Source organism: Capricornis sumatraensis, chromosome 5, assembly GCF_032405125.1.
Source record: "Capricornis sumatraensis isolate serow.1 chromosome 5, serow.2, whole genome shotgun sequence".
In the NCBI taxonomy this organism is placed as follows: Eukaryota; Metazoa; Chordata; class Mammalia; order Artiodactyla; family Bovidae; genus Capricornis; species Capricornis sumatraensis.
In genome coordinates this window covers 51476811-51492775 of record NC_091073.1, presented here as the reverse complement: position 1 = coordinate 51492775, position 15965 = coordinate 51476811, and the positions used below count along the sequence as shown (strand labels likewise).

The 15965-nt window shown below is 40.1% G+C and overlaps 1 protein-coding gene across 2 annotated transcripts in view; it reads left to right on the top strand.

Moving 5' to 3' along the window:
• Positions 1-15115, top strand: part of PUS7 (pseudouridine synthase 7) — a 45441-nt gene extending 30326 nt beyond the window's left edge. For both annotated transcript variants that reach the window (XM_068973021.1, XM_068973022.1), the window contains 8 exons: positions 248-373; positions 3716-3777; positions 4619-4779; positions 6049-6175; positions 7414-7515; positions 10295-10424; positions 13463-13554; positions 14156-15115. In XM_068973021.1, coding sequence (XP_068829122.1) covers positions 248-373; positions 3716-3777; positions 4619-4779; positions 6049-6175; positions 7414-7515; positions 10295-10424; positions 13463-13554; positions 14156-14292 — 937 coding nt within the window. In that variant the 3' untranslated portion in view covers positions 14293-15115. The remainder of the gene's footprint in view (positions 1-247; positions 374-3715; positions 3778-4618; positions 4780-6048; positions 6176-7413; positions 7516-10294; positions 10425-13462; positions 13555-14155) is intronic.
• The last annotated feature ends 850 nt before the right edge of the window (positions 15116-15965 follow it).

The following is a 15965-nucleotide window of genomic DNA, read 5'->3' as shown; positions in this document are numbered from 1 at the left end:
AGAGGTTGCACAACACTGTGAATATACTTAATGCTACCATATTGCATGCTTAGAAATGGCTAAAATGGTAAATTTTGTGTTGTGTACACTTCGCAGTTTTTAAAAAGACAAAGTCCTTGGGAGGTAGAGAGAAAGCTCCATGGAACAAGGGGAAAGCTCAGGAGCCAAGCTATGTCACTTATGATTTGCATCCCTGAGTGTGTTTGCCTGTAAATTTTTTTCTCTGGGTCATTTGGGCCCCCTGCAGAAATATAACAGGAACTGACAACCAAGTGGAACAAGCCATGAACTCTCTCAAGGAGATTGGGTTTATCAACTACTACGGAATGCAAAGGTTTGGAACAACAGCTGTCCCCACATATCAAGTTGGAAGGTTTGTATTTAATTTCTTAACTTTTGTCTGAAAGAACTTGCTCATTAAAAAATAAAAAGAAGCAGGATTTTTTTTTTTTTGGTCAGTGGTGTTTTTAGTTGTTTCTAGATTTCCTGGAAAACTGGCCCAAAAGAATCCTTTTAGATGACCAACTGATCCATAGCCTCCATAAGTTTTGTTCTGTTTTATGGCAGTTCACGTACAAGGTAAAAAAGTAAGTCAGGGTTCAGAGAGCTTTAACCTGATAAGGCAGTTTTTCTCTCCCACCTAATAGCCCATCCAGGGATTCTGTTTTCTTTCACACAGATAAATCTTGGCTCAGTACATGACCTAGCAGTAGCGGTTGGGTAACTCAGCCCCAGAGTAGCCTGAAGGAGATGAGTAGCTTATGCTCTCTGTTAACAGGTGCTTCCTAATTTCTTAAACTGGTACCTGCCCTTCCCTCACCCTTTAAAGAAAGTGGTGTAGGATGCAGATAGCATATAAAATTCATTTTAAGAACTCTCTCATCAGCTTTGTGATAATAGGAAATCCCTCTAGGTGAGCTGGGGTGGGAATCCCATCAGTAAAGACTCGGGTTTATAAGCTTACTTACACTATCCTGCTCTCCGGTGCATGTTGTGTTACCTAAATGATTATTCACATTGCAGTTAGGATTGGGAAGCTTGAGTTGGAAGTGATCTGAGAGATTATTTAGTTCATGTTCTTCCTGGCACTTTGAATTTTTTGCTTTAGCAAAGGTGAAATTTGGGAGGCAGCTCGAGCTCACTGGTTTGTCAGCTGCAGTCCTGAGAGGAGAGGGGTCTTCTCAATTCAGTCCATGATTTCAGCAGCTGACTCTATGAAGTTGCATTTGTTCATGCATCCTTAAGAGCACAAAATGAAAATATCACATAGTATTTCCTCTACCTCTCCGAGGCTGTGTTGTGAGGGTAAAAAGCTCAGGTAAAAGGGGGAAATTCTTCGGCAGTCCAGTGGTTAGAACTCCATCCTTCACTGCCAAAGGCCCTGGGTTCAATCCCTGGTTAGGGAACTAAGATCCCACACGCCACATGCAGTGGCAAAAAATAAAAATAAAAACCACTCATATAATTCAATAACAACAAAAACTAATTTTAAAATGGGCGAAGAACTTGACTATTCTCCAAAGAAGATATACAGGCAACTAATAAAGCCATGAAAAAATGTTTAGTACCACTAATTATTAGGGAAATGTACATCAAAACCTCAGTAGGATATGACTTTGTACCCATTAGGATGGCTGTTCTTTAAAAAAAGAACAAAAAGGGAAAGAAAATAAGTTTTGGGTGTGAAGAAACTACAGCCCTTGCACACTGCAGGTGAGCATATAGAATGGAACTGCCATTGTAGAAATGGTCTGGACAGTCCCCAAAACTAAAACACAGAGCTCCTGCTATATGATTCTGCAGTTCCATTTCTGCATGTATACCCAAAAGAAATAAAAACACTCAGCAGATATTTATACACCTATGTTGAGAAGAGCATTGTTCACAATAGCCAAATGGTAGAAGCAGCCAACTAGGTGTCCATTAACAGATGAACTGATAAACAGAATGTCCATGGATGCGGTGGGATGCAGCCTTAAAAAGGAACGCAGTTTGACGCATGCGACAGCACAAATAAACCTGAAGACTTATGCTAAGTGAAATAAGCCAGTCACAAAAGGACAAACACTATGTAATTCCTCTCATCTGTAATTCCTAGAGTAGTCAAAGTCATAGACAAAGTAGATTGCCAGGAGCTGTGGGGAGGGGAAGGAAGGAGTTCCTGTCTACTGAATCCTGAATTGGTCATGAAAGATTGAAGAACCCTGGAGGCAGATGGTCCTGATGGTTATACGACAGTGTGGCTGGACTAAATGCTGCAGAACTGTCCACTTAAAAATAGCTGAAATGATAAATTTTATGCTATATATACTTTACACGGTTTATAAAAGAAAGTGAAAAAAGGAAAGATACTAGTAATGTAAGAAGTCTCGTAGTTAAGCAACTTTATACCAAGTGTTGGCACACTTTTTGTGTAGAGGGTCAGGTCATAAATAGTTAGACTTTGTGGGCCGCAGAGTGTGTCCGGCAGCTCCTCAGCACTGTTGTTACAGGGTGAAAGCAAGCAGAGATAGCACATGTGTTAATGAGCACGGCTGGTTTTCAGTAGAACTGTTTACAAAATCAAGTGGCCAGCCAGAGAACAAAGGTTTTTGCACACAGAAGTCTTTCTTTCATGGTATTTGGTGCACTGCCACCTAGTCCTGAATTAGCACTGTGCTCTTGAAAATATAACTGAAGGCCTAGGCCAGCTGAATAATGTTTACTCAGGAGGGTGTTTAAAGACTGTTGGAGCATGGCTTATTCCAGGACTTCAAGAATTGCCAGCAGTGGGATATCTTTTAGAATAATTCATTGCACTAGTAGGTTAAAAATCTACTAACTAGTTAGTAGATTAGCTAACTACTAGTTAGTTAACTAGTAGGTTAAATATGTGATCTCAGTATATACAGTAGCATTTTACATAAAATGCAAATATCTCATATAGATTAACTTAAATGTGAAAAATAAAAACCCTAGTTAAGTAGAAAAACAGAAAAATTAATAGGAGGGATTTTTGTTTTTTGGTGGTAGGGAAGGGCTTTCTGACTCCAAGCCCAGAAATCTTAATGAGGAAAAAATGTTCAGATATGATACACGAAATACATCCTTTGTGTGGCAAAAGGTAGTATAATAAAAGTAAAAGGAAAAATAGCATACACATAAAGATCAAGCAGGTCATGAAAGCTATCCTCTGAAGTGTTAACAGTGTTTGTTTTTTAGAGGTTAGATACCAGGTAACCTCCTTTCTTCTGTACTGTTTAATTTTATAGAAACATGTATAACTTATAATCTGCAAAAGTAAAGATACTTCCATTTTGGTGAGAATTATAATGCATAAAGATAAATTGTATTTATTCTCTTTACCTAGGCAAGAAATTTTTTAATATAGGGGAGAAATTTTTTTTTAAGTTTCAAATAAATATTGATATGTAAAGACTGATTTATACAGATAATACCATGTATAACAGCTTAAAACATGACTAGGCAGTATTTACACTGTACGGCATTTTAAAAATGAGATGACACTGAATGATATAAATGTTATATTCTTAATTTTCTTCTCTCTTTTTAGTTCTTTTGACATTTACCTGTGTCATTATATCAGTATTAGTTTTTCTGCTTTTAAGTTTAATAAAATATATAAAGTTAACATGATTTGTTGACTCTGCAAATTCGGGCAGATAAAACTCATCTTAATGCAAAATTAAGTAAAATAAATGCTGTTTAATTTTAGAGCTATACTGCAAAATTCCTGGACTGAAGTCATGGATTTAATATTGAAACCCCGTTCTGGAGGTGAGAATAAAAATAATCTTAAGAAAAAAGAAAAAAGGAATATATGAGTCGATATTCATGAAATTGCTTTGAATAAAAGTATAGGTGCAAATTAGCATCATTATTTCAAAATTTTTGCATCTTTATTTTTGTACAAGTCTTATGTATATATTAGAGACTTATAATTTATCTCTTATTTTTAGCTCTTTAGCTCAAGCTCATCTAATTTATTAACTCACAAATGAATACATTTATTTCTTTGTGGACTACAAAATTTCTGAACATACAGGACTCCAAACAGATTTCACTGGTGGTTAATTTGTTATAAAAACAGAGTGTAATATAATATAAAAACTTGGAGAAAGCACACTGAGAATTTTTGTTTGAAGAGTTCATTAGAAATTCTAATGTCATACTGTATTGAAAAAAGGATTTAAATATCACTTTATAAATCACCAAATAATTATGTCCACTGTGGATGATTATTTATTTGCATGTTGAAAAGAGAGGTTGTCTAATTTTATGGAAAGTAACCCATTACATTCGACAATACAGTAGAAAAAGAGAGGGGAGGAAGCAAGGGCTGCCTAGGTTTTGTCTGAGGTTGAGTTGGCATGGCAGCGCTCAGTGGTTGACTTCAGGTCCTGAGATGGTAGCATGAAAGCCATCTAGTTCTGTAAGCTCTCTGCCTTTCCTGTCTTTTCATTTCTGATTATTGCTCTCAGGTGAGCAGAAGCTTTTCTGAGTACCTCTATCACAAATAGCAGTTCCTAATTTTGTCTTCTCTGTGAAATGTTTAAGTTATGAAAGTCTGTCTTTTGGATAAACTGTTTAATCACAGCTTTTTTCTCCCCTGCTCCAGCTGAAAAGGGGTACTTGGTTAAATGCAGGGAAGAATGGGCGAAGACCAAAGACCCAGCCGCTGCCCTCCGAAAACTACCTGTCAAAAGGTGTGTGGAAGGGCAGCTTCTCCGAGGACTTTCAAAATACGGAATGAAGAATATAGTCTCTGCATTTGGCATAGTGAGTGCAATTTGTGAAGTCAGGCCCTGACTCAAGGTCGCTTAATGCTTTGAAATTTTTATCTTTAAATTTCACTAAATTTCAAAAGAACAGAAGGTAAATAAGGCTCCTTTGGTGATCTCTGCTAGCTGTGCTACCTGAGTGATCCCTGTTTAGACCCTGGATGGTGATCGGGGAGGGCGGCGGGTGCAGACAGTGGAGCGGTGATGATTAACATGGAGGGCTTGGAAAAAGCATCCGTGTGGGAAACAGTAGCTATGAGGAGGTTTGATTTAAATGAAGTATTAATGTCTTGGTATTTGAGAAATCAGAACCCATCATAGAGGTCATTTCTTGGTTACTCTCCAGCATCAGAATGTAACCTGCCTCAGTGAGAGGGTTACACAGTAAGTGGTCTAATTGACTACATTTTAGTGTGGTTTCTCTGAGTACCGTCCTGGTGAGTATAGCCTATATTTGTGTTTGGATACCGTAATCCTGATAGACTAAAAGTTTAACTTTTAATTGTTAAGTCTTGCTTGTTGTTCCCCAGATGTACCCCCCAAAAATCAGGATTCCTGTTCCAGGAAATTAGTGGTCAAAAAGTCATATAGGCTTTTGCCTTCTGTACAATTAGAAAACACTGTTAGCTCTAAGATTGATGTGTAAGTTCCTTGAGTTTGAAGTCTGTGCCTTTGATTTAGTGCAGGGGTCCCCAGCCCCTGGGCCACGGACTGACACCCGTCCATGGCCTGTTAGGAGCCAGGCTGCACAGCAGGAGGTGAGCAGTGAGTGAGAGACGTGTCATCTGTATTTACAGCCAACCCCCCATCTCTTGCATTGTTGCCTGAGCTCCGCCTCCTGTCAGATCAGTGATGGCTTAGTAAGCATAATGCACTTGGATCATCCCACCCTTCCCCACCCTCTGTGTCCGTGGAAAAATTGTCTTTCACAAAACCCGTCACTGTTGCCAAAAAAGCTGGGAACCGCTGATGTAGAGTATGAATTCCAAAGCACTTGTTTTCTTCACATTCACATCTGCACTGTGTGGGTACGAAGCGGGAGCTGCTGCTGATTGTGAGCACCTTGCAGCCTGAGGGGTTCCGTCTCTGAAATTGGTTGCCACGTATCAGTCACTGTTTCTGTAAGCTCTTCGAAAAAATGGGAGATGGAAGTTAGGAGTTTCTTATATGAAGTGTGCCACTTAACAAATGGGGTGTCTTGGCAAGTACAGTACTTTCAGTATTCAGAATTTTTTTTTCTCTTGCTTGGTTTTTTTCCTCCCCTCAGATACCCAGAAACAATCGCTTAATGTACATTCACAGCTATCAGAGCTACGTGTGGAACAACATGGTGAGCAAGAGGATTGACGAGTACGGGCTGAAGCCTGTGCCCGGCGACCTTGTTCTTAAAGGAGGTAAAAGGCGGACAGCATCCTTACTCAGCCCACCTTGGGGTCAGTTGTTTGACACTAGTGCTGAAAATCCAGCCTGGCTTCTGGTTAAGATAGAGAGCTTGTGTCTGGTAAGCTTGAGATGAAGGGACAGTATAAGCTCAGACTGACTGGTTTGGATCTGTTCTCTTTAAAGAAAAATGCTTCTGAGTTGAAAATATGCACCTTAGTCTCCATTGTCTTAACTAGGATAAGATTTGGAATAAGTGTTGCCTAAAATCCCTTGCCAGATCCTAACCTGGGTCTGTCAAATACTTCTCTACACCTCTGAATGCACTTCAACCTCCCTGGTGTTCTAGGTCAGCCTTAAAGACTTAGTTTCTTTTAGTCAGCACAAGACTGGAGCTGCCTTTGCTTGGGGGCTGTGAAGTGCATACTCACTGCCTGACATGTTCATAAAATGTTCAGACAGCCCCATCTGCTATTGACCCCATACTGTGGGCCAGGCCTTCTAAGTAAGCCCTCTACTTTAAAGCTCACAGGATTACTGTAAAGTATGCTGTATTTCAGATGAGGTTCAGTCACTCACCCTAAGCTTCCACAGCTGGTTTAAAAAAAAAGAGAAAGTTGGGAATCGAACTAAGTCTGTCCATTTCCAAAGTCCATGTTCTCCTGGTGTGGTCTACCCCGAAACTGTCTGGGGACAGAGCCTGCTCATCTGTAGGTGTGCCCAGTAAATCCACTAGAGCTTTTATTTGTACAGAAATTTTAATTAATCTTTTCCTGATTAAATTTTTCCTTATCCAATATTGATCACATCTGGTGGGTTTTAATGTCCCCTGTGCCAACCCATTTCATCCTCTAAATACTGACTGAGTTGTCTTTTTTCCCATAATTTATTTTTCTAGCAAAATGCACTCATTTGTGATAGCTTTCAAGATTGTATTTTGTAGTATTATTTGAGGAAAAAGCTAAAAGGATTCCTAAACATGAGGTTGCAGCTGAGAAATAGTTTACTTTAAGTTTTCTGCTTTTTCTAAATCCATATCTGTTTCTTAAATAGATAAATAGAAAAGATAGAAAGGTATATATTCCAAACTAATTTCTTTGAGCTTCATGGGCCACTGAACCTGTATCAGCTTGCGTTTCTGATTGCTTAGATGTATGTAATTTTAGCAGATTGGGCTCATGAAAATGGGCTAGAATGGGCTCAAGAATATGGGCTGCCCATATTCTTAATTTATTCATTGGTGTATTTTCAGCCACAGCCACCTTTATTGAGGAAGATGATGTTAATAATTACTCCATCCATGATGTGGTAATGCCTTTGCCTGGTTTTGATGTTATCTACCCCAAGCATAAAAGTAAGTTCCCAGTGTGGGGAAAATAGTTGAAGTCTAACATAATTAAGCCACTGGCACCCAAGAGTATAGAGAGAGGAAAAGAAAATCAGTATTAATTTCCATCAGACTTGAAAAAAATGTTTAGATTTCAAATATATGTAAGCCATGTTTACTTGTAAAAGTCTCCCTGATATGGATGCATTCAGACGGATGATTTAAAGCAAGAAATCAGATGGTGGAGATTGTGGTGGTAGTGATAGTGTTGGTATTATTATTGTTGCTATTATTGTTGGCACTGTTATTTAAATTTCTGAAATTCACTAATTCTTATTAAGGATGGAAGAATTTGGAAAGCATCATTGAGAAAGTGATTGAATAATTCTACTTTGTGGTGGTTTAGTTGCTAAGTTGTGTCTGACTCTTTGCAACCCCATGGACTGTAGCCCACCAGGCTCCTCCATCCATGGGATTCTCCAGACAAGAATACTGGAGTGGGTTGCCATTTCTTTCTCCCAGGGATCCTTCCCCTCCCAGGAATCAAACCTGGTTCTCCTGCATTGCAGGCAGATTCTTTACAGACTGAGTTGCTAGGGAAGCCCCAATTCTACTTTAACATAGCTTTTTTAAAAAGCTTTTTCTTTTTTTTAACTCAACTGTATAAGTAATATCTGTTCATTGGGCTCAGAAATTTATAAAGTGGAAACTTAGAAATTTCCAGAAGCTTAGAAAGTTTATAAACTGGAAATCCCCTACCCTTGTTTCCCGTGTCCCAGAGGCTGTTGGAAATTACTTTTGTACCTTCATGGATGCCGCTGTTGGGGGCTGGGTGGGGGAGGATGGTTCAGGATTCAGAACTTGAAAAAAAGGAAGCAGCCCTGAGTATGGGGCCAGTTTGGTGGAACTGACACTGAAAGTTTCCTGCTCGCCAGGGCTGGTCTGTAGGAGGTGTTTTCCTGTTAAAAATCTTTTCTCTTGAGAGGGCAGAATTAGTTTACTTATTGATGTTATATTCCTTGAAATTACAGAATGTTTAGGATTAGCACCCTTCTTTTATAAGGCAAATACTTAGGAAAGAGTTGAAAGGTTATCTTCCATTTACATGTTTACTTAATCACATTGCTGCGTGAAGTTGGCCTCATGGAGAGAGAAGGATTAAAGAAGAGCAGAAGGAGGAAGGGATGTGCATGCCCGAGGGTCGTGGCCTACCTGTGCTGTGTGGATGGTGGGCGTGGCCCGGTGGGGAACCCAGGAGCTAGAGAAGGCAGGCACTGAGCTGCTCAGAGCCGCACTTGCCCTCTTTCCAAGAGAGAAAAGAATCTTCTTTCTGGTACCTCTCGAGGTCAGAAACTTTGGGTTAGGCAGTGTCACTTACTCAGCACGGCCTTTGACAGAGCCAATAGTGGAGATTTCGTGGCCATGGCAGGGGCTCACAGACTGGCTGGGTGGTGGTCCAGGCATGTGGATCCGTGACATAGGCTGTTGATGTCAGCAGCACTCAATCAGAGATCCCAGCTGTCCTCATAAGTGGGTTGTGAGGTCTTTTCTTGACCCTGGTCTACCTAACATTTCTTTACAAATGACTTGAATAAGAAATCTGATTAGCATGTTTGCAAGTAGTATTACCCCAAATAGTTAATTATATGAAAAGTAAGTATTTAAAAGGTATTTAAAGTACTATAGAGGGCATTTTTCAGAGAAGGCAATGGCACCCCACTCCAGTACTCTTGCCTGGAAAATCCCATGGATGGAGGAGCTTGGTGGGCTGCAGTCCATGGGGTCGCTAAGAGTCGGACACAACTGAGCAACTTTACTTTCACATTTCACTTTCATGCACTGGAGAAGGAAATGGTAACCTACTCCAGTGTTCTTGCCTGGAGAATCCCAGGGACGGCAGGGCCTGGTGGGCTGCCGTCTCTGGGGTCGCACAGAGTCGGACACGACTGAAGTGACTTAGCAGAGGGCATTTAATACGGTTAAATGTAAATTCTCACATTTATATTCAAAGGTCAAATGTATAGATGGAAAAGGCTACTTTGATGGTAGTCTTCATAAAAGCTATCCAGTGTTACGATAACATAAGCCTGTTACCCAAGGCAGATTAGGACTCTGTGGGGATTACAGAACATTTGAGGGAACATGTTGGTCTAGAGAAGAAATGGCTTAAACTCCCAGTACTTATGAACACATGTGGAAGGGAGCAATTAATCTATGTCCAAAAGCAGTCAACAGAAGTCACACAAAGAGTATTTCAGCTTGGCAAAGGAAGATCTTTCCAATAATTGCATGCTTCACGAGGTAGTAGCTCCCTGTGGATGGCAACGTGCAAAGGCTGAGTGCCTGTCTCTGGTGTTATAAAAAAAGATTCTACATCAGGTGCGAGGGTGAGCCAGATGGTGTTCCCAGGTCTCTTATTTTTATACATTTATTTATAACTACCTTCTTCTGGAAAGAGTTTGAGGCTCTGTATATAGTCTCTTCCAACTCTGAGTACATGTAAGTTGCAGTTGAGTAATTTCTGATGAAATGGTCTTTTGTGCCTGGCTTGGGAACCTTATACCCAGATACTGTGTCTGGTGGGAGAGATAATCTACAAGTTGGAAACAAACCTAAACTGGACACACCTAGTACTAGTTAGTAAGGCAGTAAATTTTAATTCCAGAGAACAGGTTGGATTATAAGTTGATGTGACTAATTTTGTTAAGACGATCTAACTGAACTTTTGTTACCTTCTTTGTAGTCAAGCTCAAGATAGCTTGCTAACATGGTGCATTCCACATAACTTTTTTGTGTTTTTTATTAGTTAGTGAAGCCTACAGGGAAATGCTCACAGCAGACAATCTTGATATTGACAACATGAGACACAAAATTAGAGATTATTCCTTATCAGGGGCCTACCGAAAGATCATTATTCGTCCTCAGAATGTCAGCTGGTGAGTAATAGTTTTGAATGAAATAGAACTGAATTATTGTGTGAGATTTTAAGCTTTTGCATCACGTAAATACTTTTCAATGCTTACAGCCTGGTATATGAGTGTTATTGTTGTTACTAAATAGTATTCTCATAACTACTACTGTTCAGTATTTTTCAAGTTATCAGGAGATAAATGAATTCAAATATAGTGAAAGTGGCTAAGTTACATCTTATTGACATTGGTAAATTATTGAAGAGATGTGCTGAGAATGAACTTTTTCCCTGTTTCTCAAGAGACTTGATACTTTCTAGTTCTTACTCAGAATTAGCTGTGAGTTCCACACTCTTATGATTGTTTCAATATCATGTTTCTATGGAGAAAAAGACATTTGTATGAACTCACTTTACAATACCTTAATACTTAGTATTATGTAAAGCTTTATTTGATAATTAAAAACTTAAAGCCTGGACCAGATGCCGACTGTTAGGAAATTCTGTCATTTCCTTCTCTCTGTCTCCTCTTCTCCCTTTGCCTCCTCCCTCCTGGTCTCTGGATTGAGGGAAGAGGTTGGCAGGGTTGTCCTTGCTTTTGCCCACTGTGGAGAGCAGTTTCTCAAAATGACACAGTGTTGTTAGTGGTAATGACCACTCTGCAAAAAAAAAAAATAAATGCTGTGATTAATTCAGTCGTGTCTCTGCCAAGTGAAGTTTACTATATATCAGTTCAGTTCAGTTCAGTCGCTCAGTCATGTCCGACTCTTTGCGACCCCATGAATCACAGCACGCCAGGCCTCCCTGTCCATCACCAACTCCCGGAGTTCACTCAGACACGCGTCCATTGAGTCCGTGATGCTGTCCAGCCATCTCATCCTCTGTTGTCCCCTTCTCCTCCTGCCCCCAATCCCTCCCAGCATCAGAGTCTTTTCCAATGAGTCAATTCTTCGCATGAGGTGGCCAAAGTACTGGAGTTTCAGCTTCAGCATCATTCCTTCCAAAGAAATCCCAGGGCTGATCTTCAGAATGGACTGGTCGGATCTCCTTGCAGTCCAAGGGACTCTCAAGAGTCTTCTCCAACACCACAGTTCAAAAGAATCAATTCTTCGGCACTCAGCTTTCTTCACAGTCCAACTCTCACATCCATACATGACCACAGGAAAAACCATAGCCTTGACTAGACGGACCCAAAGTAATATCTCTGCTTTTGAATATGCTGTCTAGGTTGGTCATAACTTTTCTTCCAAGGAGTAAGCGTCTTTTAATTTCATGGCTGCAGTCACCATCTGCGGTGATTTTGGAGCCCCCCCCCCCCGCAAAAAATCTGACACTGTTTCCACTTTTTCCCCATCTATTTGCCCTGAAGTGATGGGACCAGATGCCATGATCTTCGTTTTCTGAATGTTGAGCTTTAAGCCAACTTTTTCACTCTCCTCTTTCACTTTCATCAAGAGGCTTTTTAGTTCCTCTTCACTTTCTGCCATAAGGGTGATGTCATCTGCATATCTGAGGTTATTGATATTTCTCCCGGCAATCTTGATTCCAACTTGTGCTTCTTCCAGTCCAGCGTTTCTCATGATGTACTCTGCATAGAAGTTAAATAAGCAGGGTGACAATATACAGCCTTGACATACTCCTTTTCCTATTTGGAACCAGTCTGTTGTTCCATGTCCAATTCTAACTGCTGCTTCCTGACCTGCATATAGGTTTCTCAAGAGGCAGGTTGGTGGTCTGGTATTCCCATCTCTTTCAAAATTTTCCACAGTTTATTGTGATCCGCACAGTCAAAGGCTTTGGCATAGTCAATAAAGCAGAAATAGATGTTTTTCTGGAACTCTCTTGCTTTTTCCATGATCCAATAGATGCTGGCAATTTGATCTCTGGTTCCTCTGCCTTTTCTAAAACCAGCTTGAACATCTGGGAGTTCACGGTTCACGTATTGCTGAAGCCTGGCTTGGAGAATTTTTGAGCATTACTTTACTAACATGTGAGATGAGTGCAATTGTGCAGTAGTTTGAGCATTCTTTGGCATTGCCTTTCTTTGGGATTGGAATGAAATCTGACCTTTTCCAGTCCTGTAGCCACTGTTGAGTTTTCCAAATTTGCTGGCATGTTGAGTGTAGCACTTTCACAGCATCATCTTTTAGGATTTGAAATAGCTCCACTGGAATTCCATCACCTCCACTAACTTTGTTCGTAGTGATGCTTTCTAAGGCCCACTTGACTTCCCATTCCAGGATGTCTGGCTCTAGGTGAGTGATCACACCATCGTGATTATCTTGGTCGTGAATATCTTTCGTGTATAGTTCTTCTGTGTATTCTTGCCACCTCTTCTTAATATCTTCTCCTTCTGTTAGGTCTGTACCGTTTCTGTCCTTTATTGAGCCCATTTTTGCATGAAATGTTCCCTTGGTGTCTCTAATTTTCTTGATGAGATCTCTAGTCTTTCCCATTCTGTTCTTTTCCTCTATTTCTTTGCATTGATCACTGAGGAAGGCTTTCTTATCTCTTCTTGCTATTCTTTGAAACTCTGCATTCAGATGCTTGTATCTTTCCTTTTCTCCTTTGCTTTTTGCTTCTCTTCTTTTCACAGCTATTTGTAAGCCCTCCTCAGACAGCCATTTTGCTTTTTTGCATTTCTTTTCCATGGGGATGGTCTTGATCCCTGTCTCCTATACAATGTCACGAACTTCTGTCCATAGTTCATCAGGCACTCTGTCTATCAGATCTAGTCCCTTAAATCTATTTCTCACTTCCACTGTATAATCATAAGGGATTTGATTTAGGTCATACCTGAATGATAGGATACTACATATCAACCACATACAAAAGAATTTCCATCCTAAGGAAACATCTCTCGTCTTTCACATAGATTGCCATCATCTGTCACTTTGCTGTATAGTATTTATATATAAAATCTAGCCTTATTCTGTTACTGAATAGTCTCACCTAGAATTATCTACACTAGGCCTATGTGTTTTTCTTAAGCAAATGGTGATGAGCAACCTAGTACCTGTTACAGAAATTCACATTCAAACTCTTCTTTCTTTGTATGTTTTGAAGGGAAGTTGTTGCATATGATGATCCTAAAATTCCACTGTTCAACACAGATGTGGACAACCTGGAAGGTAAATCACCACCAGTGTTTGCTTCTGGTAAGTTTACTTAGCCATCAGTTCTGTGTTAACTTGGAGATGTTTTCTCATACAGAAACGTATTTTTAAAAAGCTTACTATCATCGACCACCTCCCAACCCTCTCTGTGATTTCTATTTTGTGTTTTATCATCTTAGTTTTAAGATTATAGCTGGAGGTCAGTGATTAAAGCAGTGTTTTGCACTGAAAATGAATGAACATTATAGAAGGTTATAATGTCATGTGATTGAATGTCCTCCCCCCACCATAGAGAGTTAACAAAGATGAGTGAAAATCCAGCAAGAGAGTCTAAGACATTGTCTGCCTTCTCACCAGCAAATTCTTGTTGCCTTTTCTTTGTCCAGTTTCGCCGTGTGGTGAAAACATTGTACATGGGTTTCCTTGTCTGTCACCCACCCTTTTTAGGAAGGGCCCCGGTGGAATTGCGGTAGAGAGTCAGCTGGATCCTTTACTCACAGATCCCTTTCTTCCATGCTCCTTCTCTGGGAAGCAGGCTGGGGAAAGGACCGCAGTTCTTTCTGTATGGGGATTACGTGACTCATGCCAGGCTGTCTGCAGCTGCCTTACTTTTCTGTCTGTTGTCTCCTTTTTTGCCTGGCAGAAGGCAAATACAGAGCTCTGAAGATGGATTTTTCTCTCCCTCCTTCTACCTACGCGACCATGGCCATTCGCGAAGTGCTTAAAATGGATACCAGCATCAAGAACCAGACCCAGCTGAACACCACCTGGCTCCGCTGAGGCCTGTGTCCCATATTAGAAAATGCAGACTTGTGTTTGCTGGCTTCCTGTTCATTTTCCTCTGAGTGCAGGCCCCTGTGTGGATTTGGGATCTTTGTAGTAAAAGACTATTTGTATTTTTCCAAGTTTTTATTAGCTTAATTTGCAGTATTTGTACATATATAGAAATCGTGAGGATCCTCACTCTAGTTCAGAGAATATAAATTGGTTAGAATATATTTCAGGTGCTTAAATCATAGCAAAATGTCAGCTTTTATTGGCTTTATAATCATTTTAAAGAAATTTGGTTTAAGGTAGCAGTTTTACATTTTGCTACATTCTTGAAGGGCAGTAGGAATTTTTAATGCATCTCTGAATGTATACATAACAATGCATTTTAAGAGAAATGCAATGGAACAAATACTATGGATAATGATTAGTGACACCCCTCCCCTCAGAAAAACCCTATAAATATAAATAACAGTACCTATGCTCATATTAATGGTGGTAAAACATCCACAGGTTTATAAACACAAAAGTGATTGTTATCCATGAACCAGGTTCAGCTAAGTGTATATAGACTTTCCGGTTGCAATAGCTTTTGCATTTATTATCATTGCCTTGCAGGAGAGTTGCATCAATAGGGCTTTTTTTCTTTATGTAAACATGTGCAGCTATTTTCAGTTAAGGTCCACTTTCTACTCCAGGTGCCTTTTATGTTGACTCTTTCCGCTGGACTGATATTTGCCCAAAAATAAACGATGGAGAAGAAGACTTTTGCAAACTTATCAAGGGCTCCTCCTATCAGCAGCATTCCCTTTGTTACCCATAGCGGAGGTCTTTCCAGTTTTGGCCATGCATCAAACTGTGCTCTGGTACGAAAGCATAAATCTGCCTTTCCAAGGGTGTGTGACATTATTGTATCAATGTTTATTTTCTATCATTTCTAGAACCAAATATAATAAATCTTTTTTAAAACTCTGTCCTACTAGTAATGTTAATAAATGACATAAAAACCTAAAACTGAATGCAAATGAGAATCTTGGCCCTGCCGAAGGCAAAGAACCAGGTGAACAAGGGCTCCTCAGAAAAGGTGCGTCATGACCGAGTGTGGGATACTGACAACATGTGGAATTGTAGGACTGATAGACCCTGTGAAGCTGGAGGCAGGGTGATTCTTAGGGTAGCGTCACTCACTTGCCTTCCAGCGTGCTTTCTCGATGGAAGAGACAGGGATGGAGAAAAGTTGCCCTGCCAGGAGCATCACACCAGGGGAGTGTGGATGTTGTTTATCCTCTTGTCTGGCAGTGGAAACAAGGGGGAAAACTGTTTCTTTAACACTGGTATTTTAATGATGTCCATCACATTGTAGAGGTTAAAAAGGTTAGAACTCTCCTGGTAAATTAGCCTTGCAGCTGGCTAGTTTCTAAAGAATCTTTTGCCTCACAAGGACCAGAGTATTAAATGTGTATTGGACTGTTTGTACTTTCCAGTGCTAGCAAGTTATTCATCAGACTGATTAGTGAGAAAGTATTTATTATGGGAACCTCACCCTACAGATTGCAAGTACATTCAATACTTCTGCGTTTATAAACTTACATTACTCCCCAGAAAAGAAGTGAGGCTAAACTTATGGTTTGTTCAGTTTTTAAATACTTAAGGCTCTTTGTGACAAGTTAAGTTTGCTGGCTGCA